This window comes from Mytilus galloprovincialis, chromosome 10 (assembly GCF_965363235.1).
Source record: "Mytilus galloprovincialis chromosome 10, xbMytGall1.hap1.1, whole genome shotgun sequence".
NCBI classification, from domain to species: Eukaryota; Metazoa; Mollusca; class Bivalvia; order Mytilida; family Mytilidae; genus Mytilus; species Mytilus galloprovincialis.
The window spans coordinates 22,139,604-22,162,288 of record NC_134847.1 but is presented as its reverse complement, the minus strand read 5'-3'; the positions used below and the strand labels follow the sequence as shown (position 1 = coordinate 22,162,288).

Genomic DNA, 22,685 nt, shown 5'->3' with positions numbered 1-22,685 from the left:
TGGTTTTTGAACATGTTCTGTGTGTTCAAAAAGTATTACATGGCTGTTGAACGCGTAGACGTATTGAGATTTTGAACATTCAGACACGTTAAATCGTTGAACACTAATGTGAAGGTCTTTAACATGAAGTGTTCAAAAATGAAACACAAAGGTATTAAAAACTGAACACCACACATTCAATTGATGAACACTAGTGAATACATTTGGAACACCATTACACGTTCAAAAAGTGTTACAAAAAAAGCGTTCAAGCAGTGTTTTATTTCATAACACTTAGATTTACAGTGTGGTAACAACACTTTTTTATTCAAATATATTCGGACCTTTCCTTATCTTATCATCAGCATGGTCAAAGGTATTACTCCCAGAGGTATTGTGAGGTGGGCGCATTACATTTGCGCGCATTTGGGGATTAAAATGTTTTACGTTTGCGCGCAACTTTCGATTACGTTTGCATGTATTTGTCTTACATGTAAACTCAGTTATAAAGGGAATATTATAAAATATAAACTTATATAAAAATATAAATGACTATTATTTTCATAATAATTCCGCCCCTGCAGTTGTTGTTTCCTGTTTTCTAAGAAGAATTGTATTTATCCATTTCCTGCAGAGGCGGATCCAGCCATTTAAAAAAAGGGGGGGGGGGGCTAACCAAGGACAGGGAAAAAGGGGGGTATTTCCAACTACATTTCCCCATTCAATTGCATAGATCGTCCAGCTGCCCCCCTCCCCCCCCCCGTGACCACCACACCCACTCCCAAACCCTGGGTCCGACACTGTCATGTTTGAATTTGTAGAAGAGAACTAGACCTATCTTAATCGTCTATTTTCCAGTGATTACCAATTTATGCCCGTCATCATTTCACCAGAAACTGGGCTATTATAAGAGGGGGACGGGTCTTTTTTCGGAACATCGGGTTCGCCGGGTGTTTTTAACCTACGGCTCGGTATTATGGGAATGATCCTTTCGGGATCCGGGAATTCTTGTTTCTAATTTCGGAATGTCGGGTTTTAAAGTCCTGGACCTCGGAATGGGGGGCATCACAAAAATATTGGACAAAGACCGATAGATTAGGGGATGTTTTGTTATAGTCTTAGAAAATGAAGGAAAAAAATAAGCCTCTATAACTTAAGGATGTACATACATGACATATTATACTAAAAATTTCTAGAATTAAACTTTTTTCTTAATCGATTTTTGAGTTTATAAGACTATAAGAATATAATTAAAAAAATAAAAACTGAATGAAAAACAAATATATGCATGATATGTAACTTATCAACAAAGGACAACCACTGAATTACAGACTCCTGACTTGTGACAGACACATACATACAGAATGTGGCAGGGTTTAACAAGCTAGCAGGATCCCAATCCTCCCCTAACTTGGGACAGTGGTGAAAAAGTACAACATATGAACTATAGAATCAGTTGAAAAAGGCTCCACTCATCTGATTTAAGCTTGAATCAGAGCGTTTTAAATGACTACCGGTAAATCAGTTAAAATCTTCACATATACTAATCGAATCAATTGAAATAGACACTTACATGTTTAAAAAGTGTCCAAAAACTTTTGTTAGATGAACCTGAAATTTGTGGCCAAAATTGGCCCTTACCGGACCTACACCTTTTAGATATTCACATTTTTAGGTATAAATGAAAACAATAATGATTCCAAAAATGTATCTCTAAGATGTTAATTTACATTCAATTTCATATTTTAATTATTTCAATATGTATAGACATTTACTTAGTGAAAAGCAAATTATAGATAGAATTATTATCTTTTGAACAGTTCAAAGGAAAGAAAGATTTAGTACTGGATACAGAGCTTATGAAACCATTAGACAGAGTGGCTGGAGCTATAATGCTTAAGGTATTATTATAATGGATATATTATTCTCGAAACTATATATAAAAAGGAAAATGTGGTATGATTGACATTGAGACAACTCTCCCCAAGAGACCAAATTGACACAGAAATTAACAAATATAGGTTACCGTACAGCCTTCATCAACGAGCAAAGCCCATACCACATAGTCAGCTATAAAAGGCCCCAAAATGACCTTGTAAAACAATTCAAACGAGAAAACTCACTGCCTTATTTATATAAAAAATGAAACGAAAACAAAAATGTATGACATAAACATTTGACAACTACTGAATTATAGGCTCCTGACCATATTCCCCAGTCCTCATACAAAGCTATAGCAAGTTCCTTTTTTTATAATCTTTCAAATGTGATTCATCTGTACCCATAGAATCCACAAAAATGGGTATTGAATAAATATTGATGAATCCAAAGTAATTGGTCCACTATATGTATACATTTTATGGAATGAATGATATTTACACTTTTATGATTTCAGCAAAGAAATGTACTATGATCATGATTAATTTGTCCACTTTTTATGTTATATAGACAATAACTGTTAGGTTCTTTAAATATCAGCTGCATTTGTACGAGGCTAGGAAACAAGGTGTATTCGAGCTTTTAGCGAGCTACTACACCTGTTTCAAGACGAGCTGATATTATACAAATATAGCCTTTGTATGAGGTCTATACAAGGATATATTGACCTGAAAGAAGTATATTGACTGAGGACGATATATCCTGTATTGACCTCATACAAAGGTTATATTTGTTATATTATTAATTTCCGACCATATTTGTATCAAAATCAGAGGCGGATTTAGAGGGGGGCCCAGGGGGCCCGGGCCCCCCCTTTTTGGGAAAAAAATTGGTTGCTTATATAGGGAATCACTGAAGCGTGACTGGAGCGGGCCCCCTCTTAGGTCAGTCAGTGGGCCCCCACTTATGAAAATTTCTGGATCCGCCACTGAAAATCGTCATTTAGGATTATTGGAATTTTATAGATATTACATTGTCTCCTTGACAGTAACAACATATTTACTTTTTTTTTTTTACATCTTATGTATATAAAGATTTTTTGTCAAATAATCGATGCCAGATATCATGTGTTATAAAACGTTAAACAATATCTTGAAATTCATTACATGACGTCACAAAGTATATTGGTTTTTAGATATTCTAAAAATAACCGTGCGATATGCTTTTTGCTATCCGCCGTTTTCTCTCCGCCGTTTTCTCTCTACCTTAGGAAATATAGTTTAACATGTGACTATCTCTAAACGAATCAAATTTGTTAAAATATACGAATTAATAATATTTAAAGACACTAAACAGTTATTGTCTTTATCCTGCAATTAATTCTGTATATTGTTTGTGTTTTTGAAAGACACAAAAAGTAACATATTTAGCATATATTTGATTTGTAATCTCTTGAGGTTGGCATAGTAATATCAAAATCACACATTACGCTGAAGACGGGTTCACAGAAAAGAATCTCAAATGGTCAACAATAATACATCGCTCAAGGTGAATAATTATCTTTTTTAACATAACAACTAATTTCAACAGTAAAAACAAATAACAAAACATTGTCAAATTTGAAACAGAAGTGTACAAGTTGTCCTATGTTTCAGACTTGACATTAACTAAACATGCATGCTGAAATTGACATGGTTGATTTTGTAACACAACCATGCATACACATTCAAGTTTTGAAATCGACAATTGTCATCGTCATTGGAATGCAACTGGAATACACATTCTGATGTCACACAGGTTCAAACAATACTCATTCCGGCAGTGGGCAGAGCTTTAAAGCGATATCTGTATAGTATACAGATACATTATAGCGATATCTGTAGGGCTGTATCTATAGTAGGACACCCAATTGCAGGATAAATATAGTTTATTATAGATTATAACTTAATACGCCAGACGCATGTTTCGTCTACAAGCTAAAGCTCGCATTACACCGGTTTCTAAACCTGGTACAAATACAGCTGATATTTAAATACACTATACAGTTATCGTCTATATAATTGGCTATAAAATTCACTTATTTCTGATTTCAGCAAAGACATGTAGATAAAATTTCAAGCTAGACCCAACACAGAAGTCAATACATGGATGTGAACAGTATGTATATCATGTATATCTTGAAGTGCTGTTAAATTTTTCATTTCAAAGTGAAACAAAACATGCCATTTCACAAGAATTCCTAGTTTCTTTTTTTATTTTGCACAAGCAAGATTTAAATTAGTGAAAGTAGAAATATTATAACTTAGGAGTAGAAAGAAGGAAAATTTGTTTCTCCCTTGAATACTTTCAGTCTATTGAAAAATCTTTGACAGGACAGGTAAACAATAGTGCTTTTTAATACTTGTGACTGCTACCATTTACAGTACCTGAATTTACTTGTTCTTTGCAACAAATAGTCTGCATACATGTACATAAAATTGAGAATGGAAATGGGGAATGTGTCAAAGTGACAACAACCCGACCATAGAAAAAACAACAGCAGAAGGTCACCAATAGGTCTTCAATGTAGCAAGAAATTTCTGCAACCAGAGGCGTCCTTCAGCTGGCGCCTAAACAAATATATGCATGTCAGAAATTTTCCATTTTTGGAAAATTGAATTTCATTGTTCACCTATACCCAAGAAATCCACGAAAATTGGTTTCAAAAGAATAATAATGAACCCACAGTATCACGTAAATATCTTACTCATTTATGTAGAATATATTTTTTTTTACAGGAGGGTGTATTTAGTACGGCCACAAATGACCACCATGAAGGTCATAGCTGACCATGTCAACTCAGAAGCAGCAATATCAAAAGAGAGTATAGAAATATTATGGTGCCACGGAAGGTCAGTTTTGAATTTCTTCTATTTGATGGATCCATAAAAGTCTTTATTCAAAATGACTTTGTCAGAATAGGACCTCCATAAAAATACTTATGAATAAAAGGAAATGTTGGTATATATGTAAATCAGACATGGGAATATCACAGAAAACTAACTGAAGACATATAGAGGTCAAGATACATATTTACTTAAATTTTCCTATGGTTGTAGCCTGTTATCTATTTCTTGCATGCTTAGATATTTCTTTTCTCACTCTTCATTGAGTACTAGTGTGATACAAAAAAGTCAACAATCAAAAGGACCTTAAGAGCTACATACATGTATTTGCATCTATGGTCCGTAAATATCAAAATCATCAAAAGGACATTAAGAGCTGCGTATTCCCAGCTAATGAAAGGACATGTGTATGATGTCATAATGTAATGTGCCAATTACAAGATCAGTATTTCACAATTTTTTTAATTTTACACATTGAGAGTGTTGACCATAAGAAATATAGGTTCAAGAACTTGTGAAAATTGGATAATGCTTGATATAAACTCTCATACCAGTAATTTACCAGTAATTTAATTGAAATGGTAATAATAAACTTGATGAAGGCTAGTTTAGTATTATATTGAAGTCAAGTTGATATCACTCGTTATGAAACCTTAATATTTGCAGTAGGTGAACATATGGATTTTTATCAACTGTATGATTGAAGAATCAGCTCATTCTGTCATGTATTTTAAATTGATGAAATAGCAATTCAAGAATGAATTTATCACCTCGGTCAATAAACAAATCAACACTTTTTCACGCATTTTTTCTGTTCTTAGTGCAATATTGAAAAAAATCACAAACATGTATTGTAAAAGATAAGACAATAAATCATCTATGATATGTTGTAATTTCAGTTACATGTATGTGAGATGATCCTTGAACATGAGGGTGTTATGGGATATATAACGATACATGAGTTACAGATGGATCTGATACCACTAGACAGAGATATACTCTCATTAGAGTTACCTCAGTTCTTTAGGTCATTTTATCTGGTTTGTATTTAATTTATTACTCTTTTAATTATATATTTTTTCATGATAAAGATAAGATAAGATCAGATAGTTTTATTAACCAATCACGGTGCCCAAAATTTGAGCTATACAATCAAATAAATTTCAAAATAAAGCACAGAAAATGATATTAAAGTACATTTAAACTAAAAAAAACCAACATGAATACACACTCACACTAAGTAACCAGATATAAACAAAGTTATTGACAAAAACATAGTTATTATGGCTGCCACTGTAACCTGGAAAAATTACATAATTCTTTATAGTTCTAGGTCTATGGGAGACAACTCCTGGTCGAATTTATTACATACTAAGTATATATCTATATATATTTTTCTTCTATTTTTTTTTTTAAACAACTATGATATATTCTATGATTTTCTTTCGTTCTGCAAAAAGGTAAGCAATAAATTAGATAAGTTTGAAGTTCACCACTCAAGCAAATATCAAATTGAGTTTTTCATCACAAAGCTCCTTAATGTTATGGGTTTTTTATTACACGATGTGTGTTTTCACACATCAACTAAAAATGAAAAATATTTTTGTATAATTTTTTTTACATAAATCTGGATTAACTTGTCCCTTATTAGAACTTTTGGTTTTTGATGCTGACTTCATATAAGTAATTTAGCCTTTCATGTTCCAAGTGATTTAGTTTTGACGAGTTCTAACCCAATTATCTCTAAGGCATCTGTGATTTTGCATTATTTTATATTTCCAATATAAGTTTTAAAGTTTGGTAAGGTCCTAAAATGGCCCCCTTTTTAGCGTAAATTTCCAATTAGAATTTATTGACCAATTTCACAATAAAATAAACATAATACAGTGACTAGATACAAAATAAGTCATTTTGTTACAAAATTACATTCCTACATTTGATTATGACAGCACAAGGTGTACTCCTTTTGATTTTCCATGAAAGATTTAATGAAAACATCAGTGATCGGTTGCTGATGAATTTCATGTTTTACTTGAAATTTGTTTGTTTTTTGATAGACTAAAAATTCGGCAAACTTGACTTTTCATTTGATTAAAGATCTTAAAACATAGCTTAAAATTTGGTTTCACATATTATAAATACACAATTTTTACTTGAGAAAAGTTTTGCATGACTTTTTATCTTCTAGTACTTCAAATTTAGAAATTATTGCGAGCATTTATTATTGCGATTTTGTCATTTTAGACTTAAATGTGATTTTTAATTATTACGATTTTGAGAAAAATCCTGTTTAATTCATATAAAACATTACAAAATGCAAGTTTAAATTATTGCTTTTACAACTCTGTCGCAACCTCGCAATAATTTCTGAATTTACAGTAGTATATTTCAGAGTGCATATGAACATTCAGCTTTTTAGTTTATAGATATAAGTGGGAAAAGTGACAAATTTCATGCTCTTATTTTCTAACCAATGCTTATAGTAAAAGGGGAGATAATTTGTATAATTTCTTAATTGCTAAAGTTATTTTTGTGTTTTTTTTACAGGATAGTGACCATACCTGGATACAAACAATAGCCAAATCACTTATCAACATCCAGGCACTATGTGGAATTATTCCTAATGTTTATGGTATTGGCAAGGGATCAAAGGTTAGACATGAAAATAAAAAACCTTTATACCTTAAACTATTCCTGGAGGCATATATAACGTTTATTTGCTGTCTGTTTACAGCATGTACAGTTGTGCATCTGTATATCTATACTCCCCTTTAAAAAAGTGGGGGTAAACTGTTTTAACTCCAACAGTCCATCCAGTTCATCCGTTCCATAACTATAATTGTCACATTTTTCTCAGGAACATCAGTACAAGGATTTTTGAAACTTGGTTTCAGGGTTTATATAAGTTAGTTATTATCGTTGCTGGGCTTCCAAAATGTGGTAAATGACTTTTTTGGCTAAAAATACTTTTTGACACCAATGGTCCAGGCAGGAGGAAATCTTTAGTACAGTACATTCCGGTTATTTGCATAGCCTATTTGTCAGACGAAATTATGCAATAAAGCGGAGTATGCTTATATCCGAAATGCCAAAATACGGAGTCAAATAACTTCGATAGTGCATACAGTTAGACCAATCAAAAATATTTATATTAAGACATATTACAAAATTGCATCTTGGGGGTCACTCAGCTGTTTCACACCTGACTTTTTGGACCCTTTCGAAATTGACCACTGGTCTAATTTCTCATTTCCCCCAAGTCATTAAATGTAATACATCTACATTTATTTCTCTCTCCACCGTCAATCTAACCCCCTTTATCGTAGCCACCTGCTATGAGATGGAGCAACGCTTCATACCCTTATAGGAACTCATCTGGTTCCGGTTGGTTGACGGAGTGTCCATGTCCATGGGGCTTGGTCCATCTATACCAAGTGTCGTCGACAGGGCCTGGAGCTAAATTTCCCTTTGCTGAGTACTTGACTCCCAAGGGCCAAATTATTTATATGTTTTATTAATAAAAAATAGAAATTAAATAATCTTGTTGTCAGCAGCAAACTCATTGATATAATGTTCGGTTTACTAGATTCTCTGTTTCAATCTTAAAGGGATGTCTATGTCTGAAGGTCATGTTAAATGTCAGTTTGTCAACACTCCAGGAGTATGTTAAGAAATAAGTTACAAATACAGGGTATAAAGAACACCAGAGAACACCTAAACAAGAGAGCTACAAATACAGGGTATAAAAGAATACCAGAGAACACCTAAACAAGAGAGCTACAAATACAGGGTATAAAAGAATCACCAAGAACACCTCTTAAAAAGAGGAGTTCTTAAAAGGTCACAGTTTACTGAATCATGAGAAACACCTAAACAAGAGGCAACTAGCTAAACAAGATACATGAATCATAGCAATAAACCACAGAAATAGATTACAGACTTAACAATGAATAAGTCATCACTTGCTGCATCCGTCGTTGTTGTCAATGTCATGGTTATTTCTGTTTCAATTGGGATTTCAGTCGTTTCTGTTATATCCCTAAGTCCTTGGAGTCATAGAATAAATGTCAGTTGTTTGTAAAGTTTGCTTCCAAAATGTTGTTTGAAATCAGAAAACTTGAAAATCGTTGTATTATGGCTTTGGGAATAAAATAATTGCACATTTCTTTATTTCTGTGAAAGTAATTTAATTTCTTGGATAATCCAGAAATGTCAAAGTCTTTATTTCACTGCTATTTACAAAAAAGTTCAAGTTCACATACAACATTTTGGAAACATGCATTTTGTCCAAATTTTCAAAGCCTGTTTGTGAGATATTTTTTTCTTGAAAAATTTGTAATTTACAACATTTTAGAAGCCCATCGACGTTATACCTTTTGGTACGTTTTAAGATTCATCACTCAACCACTTCCCATTTACAAAACAGAAAAATAATTCTAATTGGTCCGAGAACACAATTAATTCGTAGTGCACTTCTTTTAGAACATAAATGAAAATTAAAAAAATCCCACCTGCGCTTTCTCAATGAAACTTTTACAGTGTGCTGTACTACTTTTGGGACAAATTATATCAAAATTATAGAAAACTTTGTCGTCTCTAACTCAAAATATGGACAATTTTGTGTTTAGGGTGTCTTGAAATCTTTTGACAGCTTCCGAAGTGCTAATTTTAACTTTTTTCAGCTGGACCAAATCACAACTTTCCTGTAAAATTCTGGACCCAAATTTTTTTACAGTGTAATTTCACCCCCCTGCTTACAATTTGAGGCATTAAACATGGAGAAATAAATTTGGAAGGGGTAAAAAATTATTGGCAAGTAACCCACTGTTAACACTAGGGACTATATTCGTGAACAACGAAAATCATGGGACGACAATTGTGGTCTCGGACCTAATAGGATAGAAAGAGTTGACAAATCTTAAAAAAACTTGTTATGACCAAATCTTAATAAATTATAACACTGCTTGCAAAGTTTCATAGCAATAGGATATATATTATAGACAATATGTTAAATTCTATACTCATCTTTGCGTGTTAAATTTTGACGTTAAAATTGAAAAATTTCAACTATCAACATTTTGGGCTTTGAAGATTAAAATATTGCAAAAAGATACTTTTTAAATGCCCTAATATATCATTTATTATGCACTAAAAGCAATAGAGTACTCATTTGATTTATCAGACTTAGCATAATTATTCAAAAGTCAAATTTATATCAGCCTGGGCCAAAAAATTGAGGTTTTTCAATGAAAGGGGGCCTTACATGAAGATGTAATTTTTTCCAGCAATTTTAAATTTGTGAAGCTTTTTGGTTATAAATATTCCTTACATATGTATTGAATGTACTTTAAATGGAAAGAAAAGTTACAAATAACATATCATATTAGTTTAAAAGGGTCTTAAGCCAAGTAAGACTGGAAAAAATAAGGGTCAATTTAGGCCGTGCCACATATTTACATTAAAAAATGCATATTGAGGCTATAAGAAATAAAAAAAATTGTGTCTTTTTTATCATTTCTATACTCATGTGACATGAAACAACAAATCTGAGCACAAAAAGGCTCTTGCAATTAACTTTTCTTACAGACAGTATGGTCTGATACAAAGATTTTTGCCTTTTTAATGAAAAACTTGAATGCAATTTTAGTCTCAACAGGCTTATATTTAAACCACTTGCTATCCTACAGAAGAAAAGAAAGATATTATGTGAAATGGAACATGTACAATAGACATTGTAAAGTGCTTTTGATACAAATTTAGTAAGGTCTTTATTGTGGACTTCAAATTTTATGTACCAAGAACCCCACTTTTGACTTCATCCAAACAGGGTGTTAGACAAGGGTCATTTATAAAACACATTTTGTACATACTGTCTGAGATAATCTTCTTTTCTGTAGATTCTGAGTTCATAAACAAGTAAAAGAACTAGATAAAGGCATAGAAACACAAGTATTGACACATGAAAACCTGTCAGATAGAAAATCAGGATGCCATGTATGCATCAATATTGAGAAATGGGTTGGCCACGGCTATCTGCAGATTTTATCCATTCTTTATAAATTAGTTGACTGTTGTATGAAACTTTGAAAAATAAGTCTAGTTTTGTATAAATGTCTCCTTGGTTACCATAGCAACCACATCAACATTTGGTATAATTCAACTGGGTTATTGTTAAGAAAATTGAAATTTTACGTACTTTTAGACCCCATCTGAAACAAAGCACTGTATATGATATTTAAAAACACTTGTATTTTTTAATTGTTCTATCATTTATCTTTAAAATGATATATTATAGTATTAAATTATCTGTTATCCAAATATTGGAATCAGTCGTCATAGTAGGGGGGAACCATTGTATTTGGAGAATTGTTAAATTTCTAAAATTAAGTTTTTTTTTGAGGGAGTAAAATGATATAACGCAATTTTACACAGCCTTGTGAGTATGGTCTACTTAAACCTTAGCATTTTAGCTAATTTTAGGAAAAAAATTGGAACGAGTAAATTTGATAGTGAAATTTAAACTCCTTTTGAAAAAGACAGACATTGCCATTTTTTCAAAATTTCCTCTTTTTAATGACCGACTTTAAATCTTTGACTTCTATTTAATATAAATGATATTACTTCAAAAAATGTACTTGTTCAAGAACAATCCTTTAAGTTCAGTTACAGATGGAGAAACTGTGAAAAATAGTACACATTAAGGTTTGCTATCTTCCCAGTTTTAGCCAGCCCTATTTTGGAGCTCTTCAGAAAAGAGTCAAATTTCAGCATAAATATGCAGACAGAACTTTCAAAACATGGTAATCAGATATGGCCCTACATTCCTGCTTTTTTGAACAATTTGAAAACTTAATTGCTTGTTCAGAAGATTTAAAACCCTTATCCACATTTACAGAAACTGATACATATGAAATTTTAATAGAGACTGGAATACTTCCAGATTCATGTGAACATTTATGTGTGTGCAGTGTATATTTTTCATTTTATACCAGAAATAATCAAAATAGAAAAAAGACGTAAATTGTGTGAAGTGCCAATATCCCTCAGTTCTCATCCAAAAAGTCAAAATGTACCAGAGAGAGGAAGGAAAACCAAATCAATCACAGGAGGAAGGCCGTTGGATATTGTCAGAGTTCAGAAGATTAGAGAACATTGGGGAATCATCATTCCAGTCAATACTAGTAAGTATTTTATCAGAGTTTTCAAAGGCAAATCATCACTTTTAACTTCCAAATCATAAGGCAGCAACCATTTCATTATCGGGGGGGGGGGAGGGGGGGGGGTGGGTGGGGGGGGGGGAGGAGGCTATGGATTTTTTTTCTGGACAAACTTTTTTTTAGCCTACGGCGAAAAACAATCTTATTTTTTTCACGACAAATTGAAAACAATTTTTTTATTTCATTTTTAGCATTACATATAGAAGCAGCTGAGATGGAAACAAACAATTTTTTTTTCTCAGAATCAAAAACAAATATTTTTTGTCTCCAAAAACTGGAAACTAAACTTTTTTTGCCAAAAAATTCCATAGCCCCCAATTCCCCCCCCTCCCCCAAAAACAAATGGTTGCTGCCTAAGGTTGGGGCCCAGGAGCATGTATAATAGATGTTTTGGGGAGGAAATATATGCCAGTCGACTGGTGATAAAATGGTATATCTATATATATATGTTAAAAGTTGATAGCACTATTGGTATTAACACAGTATATAACGTACATCCGTTGAATGGCATTTATCAGTGGCTGATCCAGAACTTTTGATAAGGGGGGCCCATTGACTAACCTAAAAAGGAAGGGGCTCAAGTCATACTTCAGTGATTCCCTAAATAATCAACAAATTTTTCCCATAAGAGGGGACATAAAAAGTCATTGTTTGATTGCCAATAAAAGGACTATCACAAGGGGTCATTGGGGGGAAGGGGGGTGTTCTGATCCCAGATTCTGATTTAACTGTTTTGTCAGATTCCCGTATCACGTTTAAACTATGTACGTAAGCAATTATCATTTTATTTGTAATTTCTCCTGTCCCCCTAGACTTCTTTCTGGCACAATAAATTGACTTTCATGTATCATGCTTACAAAAAATGGACATTCCCGTGATACGCTTAGACCCAAATGAGACCCATTCACTTGGTTCAATAATGGATATAAGAACATTATAGGCCACTGTACATCTTTCAGCAATGAGAAAAATCCATACCATATAGTTGGCTAAAGAAGACACTGTCATGAATAAAGTGAAACAATTTAAATGAGAAAACTAATGGCCTAATTTGTAACAAAACGATTAATGAGTAGTAGTTTTACACACAAAATTTATAAAGTGTTACGTCTCATTCTGTACAACTAATTTACGCATGTGAGAGGTAATATTCTTATCTAAAAATAAAGTGTGTAACTACAATTAAATTCCTAACATTCTATTGATCACCACAATAAAATTCAATGAATGTAAAATGAACCAAACAAAAAGGTCCTAATTTTTATTACAGAAAATCATTTAAAAGATTGGTGTTTTTTTTTTAATTTCAAAAGAAGAAAAAAAAGGTGACACAAACTAGCTTATAGCAAAACAACATTATATCTCACACTCTTCCTGCAATGCATGTATGATCAAAAGGAACCTAATAGAAATATGCATGTAATGTTTGTCATTGGATGCAATCAATTCATCATAAATACAATGTAGTACACTTTCAGGCAACTCTTAACTATGCTGAGAAACGTGTGTCCTAAGGCGGAATAATACTAAAGATCCTAATGTCATCATTGAGTTGTCAATAAAATATCTTGTATTATAAACTGATATTATAATTGCATTAAATCATAATTATAAAGTATTCTTATCTTTAATAGATATTTGCATTAACTGTAGAAGAAAACTTTTAGACAACATAGAAGAGCCTAAGAAATGTCATGAAATTACAGCAGATAAGGTAACTAAAAAACAAAACCAATCCTGCCTATAATTAAAAAAAAACCAACATGAAATACTGGGGTTTATGGCAGCATTAAAAAAATGTCCATAGCAGCACTTAGATGTATGAGTATTGAGTATACTATAATAGATAATTTTAAATCATTTTACAGCTAATTTCCTAAAGCATGTAGAGCAAGACTTTAGTTAGCTTGCTTGCTTTGTGTTTATATTGCACATACATTAGGATAACACCCAATTAAATTCAAATATTATATATACAGGTTGAACTATGCCTAAATATGTTGTTTAAAGATGTCAATCTTATTAACAAATCTTGTATAAACAATTATACAAATAAAGCAAGCAAACCAAAAAAAGTTTTGCTTTACATGCATTAGCAAATTAGCTGTAACATAGAATTAAAAGTATATTCTTCACCTATTTTATATTTTTAAATTAAAGTGGATTTAGAGGTCCTCATTGATTTTATACCATGAAACAAATACAACAGTTGGAGAACAATCTGAATGTATGGTAAAGTTAAATTGCACTACAAAAATCATTTGAAGTTACTTTTTTCCTTTTTTTTTGCAGTTGCACAATTTTTTTTAATATTATCCAACTAGGATATATTTATTATGTGTTTACAACTCGTCTAAACATCAACCCAACAATGTTAGAGCTGTAAAGGTATCTATTATGTGTTTATATAAATGAAATTCGTATATATCAATATAAATGTATATAGTTTATGTACATGTATCTATGTAACTGCAAGATATATTAACCTTGTTAAATATTACATCCTTTTATATAACTTAAATTTCAGGATTATTTTGAAAAGGATACCAGTAACCAAGACAAACCATACAATCAAGAGAAACGACATACGATTTAGTAAGTTGTATAATATATGTAAATTTTGGACATGTACATATTCCTAATTTTGTAAAAATGTGTTTAGGGAACTATTGTCTATTATCATGATTATAGGAAATCACAATCATTTTGTAATTGTGATGTTTCATATATGCATCTACATGGGTCAGATTCTCTAGTATCCTGCTTTTGTTGCGTTAAAAGCTATACTACATGTATATAGATATAAGAAGATGTGGTATGAGTGCCAATGAAACAACTTTCCATCCAAGTCACAATTATAAAAGTAAACCATTATAGTTTAAGGTACGATCTTCAACACAGAACCTAGGGTAACACTGAACAGCAAGCTACAAAGGGCCCCAAAAATTACTAGTGTAAAATCATTCAAAGGGGAAAACTAACGGTCTTATCTCTATAAAAATACGAAAAACAAGAAACACTTAGGAACCACATAAACTGACTAGTCTTGTAAGCTCTATGTTATATTGCAGAGTAAAATCAATAATCTTACTGTGTAGGAAAATGTTTAAAAAAAAACTTGTGCTATGAAATAGGAGAAAAGCTAGATGAGTCTTGCTTTACAACATCTTTTAACTTGTTATTTTTAAAATTTTCATCTTTTCCTACACTGTACTAAATTGTATTTGTATTTTATATATACATATAAAATACATGAATAATATGTGTAACTTAATAGCAACAATCATAGAATAAGTTATATACTTGCAATGAACAAATGGTATGCACGCTCATATAATCATGCATTGTACATTAGAGCATAATGTTTACTGAATGTCCAGTGGCAAATTTTCAGGCAATTGCAGGACAAGACAATTCAGTATGATTAAAGATGAAATTCAAGAATATGTTAATTTAACAGTGTTCCATAATTAAAACAAACAAAAAAACACAATTAATTGGCATTTAGATTCACTCTTCTCCATTCATTCTTACAATGCAGGATTTATTTTGTTATTCAGGATAATTTTCGAAGTTCATATATGGTAACTGACCAATCAAGCCAGAATACAATTTTCTCAAGTCAGAATACAATTTCCTCAAGTCAGAACACAGCAAGTACAATAGAGGACTATAGAGAACATTATGTCGATCTTTTGAACAATTATTTGAACTCCAGAAAGGTATCAGCGATTAGTTTGCCAATTCAGAGATGGAAGGACAGCAGTAAGAGGACAAAGAGAAGATACCAGGGTTTGTTTAAGGAATGCTTCTACACCATAATTGACACATTTTTCCCAGGGGAATATGATAATATATTTAACAATATATGTGAAGATGATGAACACCAGGATGAGGATGATAATGGTAATAGTAAAATGATAACCGCTCTTGTTGAATCCTATGAAAAATCTTCTGCCTGGCAAGTAAGGAGACAAGTTTTATCTGTTCTGGCAATAAAACTCAGCTTTAAACAGCTTATCAATTACTTACCAGGATTGACTGAATATAGATACTATTTTGCACAGAAACATAGCATATTATACGGTTGTGCTATACCACCAAGTGAAACATGTAAAACTAGAAATAAAATGGATCAGGAAAAGCTTTCCAATTTCTTGGATTTTATTACTTCAAGTCACATCATCAAGGATCTGCCATTTGGAGAAAGACATCTGAAGTTATCATCAAGGGAAGTTATGAATGCCCCTAATATAATAAGATGCATGGGACCTGCAGCCATCACTCAACAGTACCAGGCATATTGTGAGGAGAATGAGATCAGTTTACTAGGTAATTATTTAACCTTATCAAGTTAGTAGTTCATATTTAAAGCTCAAGTTTTCCTAATTGAAAAACTGCTTTTTATTTAAATATTACTTGAAGATAATTAATACTTAGCAAATTGTACTGTAATCATCATATAAAATTAATTAAATTAATTAAATAAACGAAGGAAGATGTGGTGTTAAATGCCATTAAGACAAATATCCATTGAGACCAAAGGAAATGATGAGATATGTTACAGTTGACCTTACACCTTTCAACAATAAGCAGCTATCATACTTGAAGCTTTAAATGAATTTTTTAGTAAAGAGCTATTTGAAGATGGGTGGATGTGAAAACTCATTACATTATATAACGAGATTTTACAGAGCTCTAATTTCTAGCTTAAAAAAAAATTGTGAAAAATTTCATAAATGTACTTTGATAAATGACTTTTTTTTTTAATGTTTCAGGTAGCAGCACAATGTTTAGGATACTTTCGGAATGTTCAGCTACTGTCAGAAAGTCACTGGAGGGACTAGACTACTTTGTTGCTGAAGGAAGCAGGGGATTTCAGGTATTTTATAATATTATTTTGGTACACTGTATCAAACTTGTCTACATATGTACTAGTATTAACTTATTATCCTGATAAACCCAGAAACATGTGTTGTCAATGTAAACATCAACAAAGTCATAGGCAAAATAGCAATAAACAGATTATCAATGGGGAACACTCTAATTTGAAAAAATCATGCAGTGATAATTTATAAAATGTTTGCCATAAGGTTGAAATAACTGAAAAATTAGGTCACTAGAACTAACATTTTAAATTTTAGAAACCTTGGTATGTATAACATATGAGTTTAAATGTCCTACTATTTGATTTGCTCTCACGGTGTGCTAATTTATGTAAATATGTGTGTTAACATATATATATATTGAAAAAAAAACTCATTGATTTTTTTTGTTGCTTCTACATTCAGGATCTTCAAGATGTTGTTGTGTCAGAAGGATATCCAGAAACATCAAATGGGACTGAATTGAACAGACACTTGTTAGAAGCAAAATGATATATGAAAACAGATTACAAGGTACATTATTCAATTATGTAATAACACAAGATATCTCAGAAATTGAACCAAATTTCTTGAACTAATATGGTCAAAAATACTTTTTGAGGTGTGCAATTGCAATAATCATATTGTCAGGCAACATATTGAATGTAGGAGAAATACAAACAAGAATGTAAATATTTGAATGTCTCCCTTGCTTTACTGACCATTGACATTTTATGTCAAAAGTCTTAAAGATAAAGATTTTACTACAAATATCACATAAACATAACATTTTTCAAAGATTCATGACAATGAGGTCAAGGTCAGATAAATCATGTCAAACAGACATTTAATCCCTTACAATTATTACATCCACCAACATAGTTGACATTTTGATTATGGTAATTGAAAACAGACCAAACACAAAAACTTACCATTGAACAATGAAAATGAGGTCAAGGTTAAATTATGCCTGCCAGGCAGACATTTACGCCTAACAATCATTCCTTATACTAGATGTTGTTGACTATTTTTTATGAAACAGACTAGACATAATAAAAATGGCAATAACAACTCCTGATTTATTTGTGAGCAGTTGATTACCATCACATTTTTAGCTCACCTGGCCTAAAAGGCCAAGTAAGCTTTTCCCATCACTTTGCGTCTGGCGTCGTCCGGCGTTAACTTTTACAAAAATCTTCTCCTCTGAAACTACTGGGCCAAATTTAACCAAACTTGGCCACAATCATCATTGGGGTATCTAGTTTAAAAAATGTGTCCGGATCCCGGTCAACCAACCAAGATGGTAAAATAAGCAGCAAGAATGTTCAGTAAAGTAAGATGTACAAAAACATCACCATCACCAAAACACAATTTTATCATGATTCCATCTGCTTACTATGTTTAATATTCTCATAAACCAAGGTGAGCTACACAGGCTCTAAATCTAGTTGTGAAATGAGAACTATATCTTAGTGCTGCAAAAGAATTCTTCTAATATAACTAATCTTAGGGACGACATCAAAAATTCAATGAAGGATAAAAAACTTAATTCACATAGTTTTTTCACTGACGCCCACATCCCCCCTCTTAACTTATTTTGGGAAAAATTGATTGACCAATAGGGATATATGTAAAATCGATTTAAGATTAACAAAACTTGCAGTAATGTTGACCCCCCCCCCCCCCCCACCCTCATACTATTTGATTTAAGTTTTTTATCCTACATAGATCTTTTGATGTCGTCCCTTACAACACCTTACTTTATAGGTTCATGTGTCAGGGGAGAATGAGGTTGCTGTCCATTGTAGGAAATTTGGAAATTTGCTTTATCAAGTACTAAAGAGGAACACTTCAAGGATAAATGCAACCATGATCACAATAAGGTTTGTGAATCTTGTGAGCAGCTGAAGGAATTATTACATGGAATTTTGAAAGAGGTAGAAATAGCTAATTTTACAGATCAACAGACAAGAGATGATATTGTATATAGAGCTCAGCAAGCAGTGGAGAGCATTTTCCTTTGGAAGAGTCATATCTTAAGAGCAAGAAACCAAGAAGCTGCGAAATCATTTCTTTTCAATTCAATGAAAGAAGATGAAGTTTTTGTTGTATTTGATTGGGCCATGAAGTATCTACCTCGCAAATATAGAGAAGATCAACTTGATTGGTTTGGAAAACGAGGTATATCATGTCACATATCTGTTTGCTTCCGAAGAAATGCAGAAGAGTTGCAATCTCTGACCTTTGTTCACATATTCGAATCACAGATTTTACAGGACTCAAAAACAACATCAGCAACAATTTGTGATGTTCTTAACAATGTTTTAAAAAACAATCCAGAGGTCAGATCTGTACACCTATGGTCAGATAACGTGGCATGTTATAAATGTGCTGATACTATAATCAACATCAATAACAACAAACCTTCAAAGGGTCACATTGTATCATATAACTTCTGTGAAGCCCAAGATGGGAAAGGGGCCTGTGATAGAGCAGCTGCTACATTCAAGAGTGGAATTAAGAGATATGTTAACCAAGGGAATGATGTTGTGAATGCTAAGCAGATAAAAACAGTAAGTATTCAGGAATAATTTGTTTAATTTCTAGACAATCATGTTGTAATTTCTACAATTTTTAAACCTTACATGGCAGATGGCAGAATTTAATTTTTTGTGATGAAATGGGAATATGTTGTATAATTGCATATACAAATATCGACCAGAGATCTTTTTAAATTTACAGGCTTTATAAACAACATTGATGTTAAATATAAAAGATGATACCCCATTATAATAATAACTTTACAAATAGCTCTTAATGTATTTGTATCCCATTTTACAACATTATAAGTCTAGCCATACTTCAAATCTGATACTTGTATCTATGAAAGAGTGGTGTTAAAGTTCATATAATTTATGGTTATAGAAACCAATACTTAATGATTTATCAGTAATACAATAAATAATTTAATCTGAGACATCACTCTAGACAAAAAAAAGAATTTTAGTCTGACACTTAAGTAAAAAGTGTATCATAGCTTTCCTGTTTGATATCTTATTTAAATTGGCCAAACCATATCATTAGTAAGATGGTTGCCCTTGTAGAAAGCACTGACTTTTCTATTGATTGAAACAGATTTTTATTATTGATAAATACAAATGTAAGATAATTTGTCTTGTTTATTTCAGGCCATTGAAAGAACTAAAAAAAATGTTAAATGTCATATTAAAGTTGTGAAGATCCAAACCAGAGACACTGCTACAAAGAATCAAGCTTCTATACCTGGCATAACATCATACAACAACTTTGTGTTTGAAAATGGAGGACTTAGAGTTTGGAAAGCATATGGTATAGGGCCAGGTATGCAAATTATGAGAAAAGTTAATTAAAATGGTCTTTTTAACATTTATCAACTTTGCTTCAACAGCAGTAAAATGTCTGGGGCATATTTTTTTTTACCTTTGTCTGTCCTTTTTATGGTTTTTGCACAGTAACTTAGTATACGTAAATAGAAATCTATGAAATTTAAACACAAGATTTATGACACAAAAAAAATGTTGGGATTAACTTTGTGGGTTTGGTCCAAACAGTTTAGAAATTGGGGGTCAAAAAGGCACAAATAAGCATTCTTCTAGTTTACAGACAATAACTCATGGAATGGTTTATGTATCTCTTTGAAATTATACCACAAAGGCGAAGCCATTTATTTTGTTTGTCTGCCTCACATTTGGTATAAGAATTGTTTGATGATTCCACTCAACAAACCAATTTTAAGATTGACTTTTTACATTGAGAAGGGGTGTTACTATATGTACTACAAATGCCTAATGACATGTTGTAGAATTATTTGGCATGTTAGTTGGCGGTGCACATATTTTGTCTGTCTTAACCTTTTGCTGTTTCAAGCTTTTATCAGAATTTTGTTTTTCTTAATTTACCATAGATCTAATGACAGAAAGTGTATTTTTTGTATGGGAGCACCACTAGTATATTTTTGATACAGCCGTTTCCATTTGTACTTCACTTCCCTGATGACTGAATCAAGTAGCTGTAGCACATTAATTATACTATGCATAACTAGTTTTCAAGACCAGAACAAAAGACTAAAAAAACGAATAACTAGTAAATTTGCAATTACTATATTTCGCAGGTAGAATACATGTATTTTTTAACTATAATGCAAAAAAATATGTGATTGTGATATGTTTTAATAAAAATTTAAACTATATGATTTTAGGTCTGCTTATTCCGTGGACTATAATAGTAAAGACCAGTCAGTATGCTCTATGTCCATTGTTGATTGAGGAGGAAAGTTGCATTGAAGATTTATTATCCTTTGGATGTGTAAAAAAAATAAAAAATGAGGAAAATAATGAGGAGAGTTTATTCACATGTCCTACAGATGGATGTATGAAAAGTTTTTCAAGATACAAAGATCTGGAATTGCATCTTCACGTGAATAACTGCACTTTGGTTCCAGAAAAGCAATGCAGGATAGATTTAACCAAAACACTCTATGTTGAAAAATTAAAAACCAGTGAGACCCGACCTGTTGTTAAATTTTCTGACACAGTTCAGAGCTCTGGTGAAACAGACTTAGATCAAGGATGGGCTTTGCGGAAACAACAAAAAACCACTCGCTTCAACGATAAGCAAAAGAAATTTCTAGATGAGAAGTTTAAACAGGGAACCATAACTGGAAACAAAGCTGATCCTACTGAAGTCGCTAATGAAATGAGACATAAAAAACTAGCAAATGGAGACAGAATGTTTGAAATTAGTGAATTTCTTTCTTCGCAACAAATAAATAGCTACTTTTCTAGGACATTCAGGAACTTAAAAAGCAGTTCAGATCAGGATCAACTAGCAGCAGCTCAGTTTGAACAAAATCTTACAAATTTAAATATGTCAGTCTTGTCTAAGCTGTCTGCAACCAATTAAGGGCATATAATACAGATATAAATTTTGTAGATTTATTTCTTCATAATTTTGACACAACTTTTCTTAAGATTTGAAATCTAAATATGCATATACAAATATCATGAATATACCTTCATGACTAACTTTCTTAAGATATTACCATTTGATTATGAATGTTTTAGGTTAAAAGGTAAAGAAAATCATACTTCAAATCTTTGATGAAAAAAAATTCAAATATTTCAAAGAAAAGAAAAAGTTCATTCAGTATTTGGTACATAAAGAGTTGAATATTCTTTAAATATGCTTTAAAGAAAGTTTCAAAGTTAAAAGATACCCTTTAGTAATATAAAATTGTTTTTGAATTTTGCAATGTGTAATAATTACTCTTGCTGCTGTATTATTTGCCCATACATTAGGTGCAAATATATGAACAAATTATTATTTCCCAAATTATATTTAAATTTGTATATATACATCTGAAACCATTTATTGTCTCTTATGCTGTCATTTGACACGACTTTCGTCTGTCATATGTCCGCTTACCTTTTATATTTTGATATCTTTTTATGAAACCTTTACGTACACAGAATGAAATCCACAAGGCTACATCAATTTATAATTTTTTTTAACAATTTATTTTTTCAGGAAAAGGGGGTGGGGGTGGCTATTGATTTGTTCTGGTTTATTGCTATTGATTTCTTTTTAATGTATTGAATATTATTGAAACATGAAAGGAGATATCCTCACTATGTCAGTATATTTTGCTAATCTTAATTGCACTTAAATATCCCTTCTATCTGTATAAACTTAAATTTGACAACATTTCATATAAACCATACGTTTTGATTGGTCCATAAAGTATTTGCAATAAAGAGGGGGGAATTTTAGTTATCAAAAACTAATCAAGGCATTGGAATACACAATCAAATGTTAATATAGAG

The 22,685-nt window shown here is 31.8% G+C and overlaps 1 protein-coding gene across 8 annotated transcripts in view; it reads left to right on the top strand.

Moving 5' to 3' along the window:
* The first annotated feature begins 1,797 nt into the window (after positions 1–1,797).
* LOC143047166 (uncharacterized) overlaps positions 1,798–22,685 on the top strand; it is a 48,088-nt gene continuing 27,200 nt past the window's right edge. For 6 of the 8 annotated variants that reach the window (XM_076220140.1, XM_076220141.1, XM_076220139.1 and 3 more), the window contains exons 1-14: positions 1,799–1,880; positions 3,315–3,405; positions 3,951–4,014; positions 4,635–4,748; positions 5,642–5,782; positions 7,290–7,394; positions 11,735–11,923; positions 13,594–13,673; positions 14,487–14,554; positions 15,520–16,291; positions 16,738–16,841; positions 17,251–17,358; positions 18,592–19,397; positions 20,013–20,184. In XM_076220140.1, coding sequence (XP_076076255.1) covers positions 18,909–19,397; positions 20,013–20,184 — 661 coding nt within the window. In that variant the 5' untranslated portion in view covers positions 1,799–1,880; positions 3,315–3,405; positions 3,951–4,014; ... (8 more) ...; positions 17,251–17,358; positions 18,592–18,908. Of the gene's footprint in view, positions 1,881–3,314; positions 3,406–3,950; positions 4,015–4,634; positions 4,749–5,641; positions 5,783–7,289; positions 7,395–11,734; positions 11,924–13,593; positions 13,674–14,486; positions 14,555–15,519; positions 16,292–16,737; positions 16,842–17,250; positions 17,359–18,591; positions 19,398–20,012; positions 20,185–21,061; positions 21,732–22,685 lie in introns of all 8 variants that reach the window. The other 2 variants (XM_076220134.1, XM_076220135.1) reach the window with 2 other exon arrangements.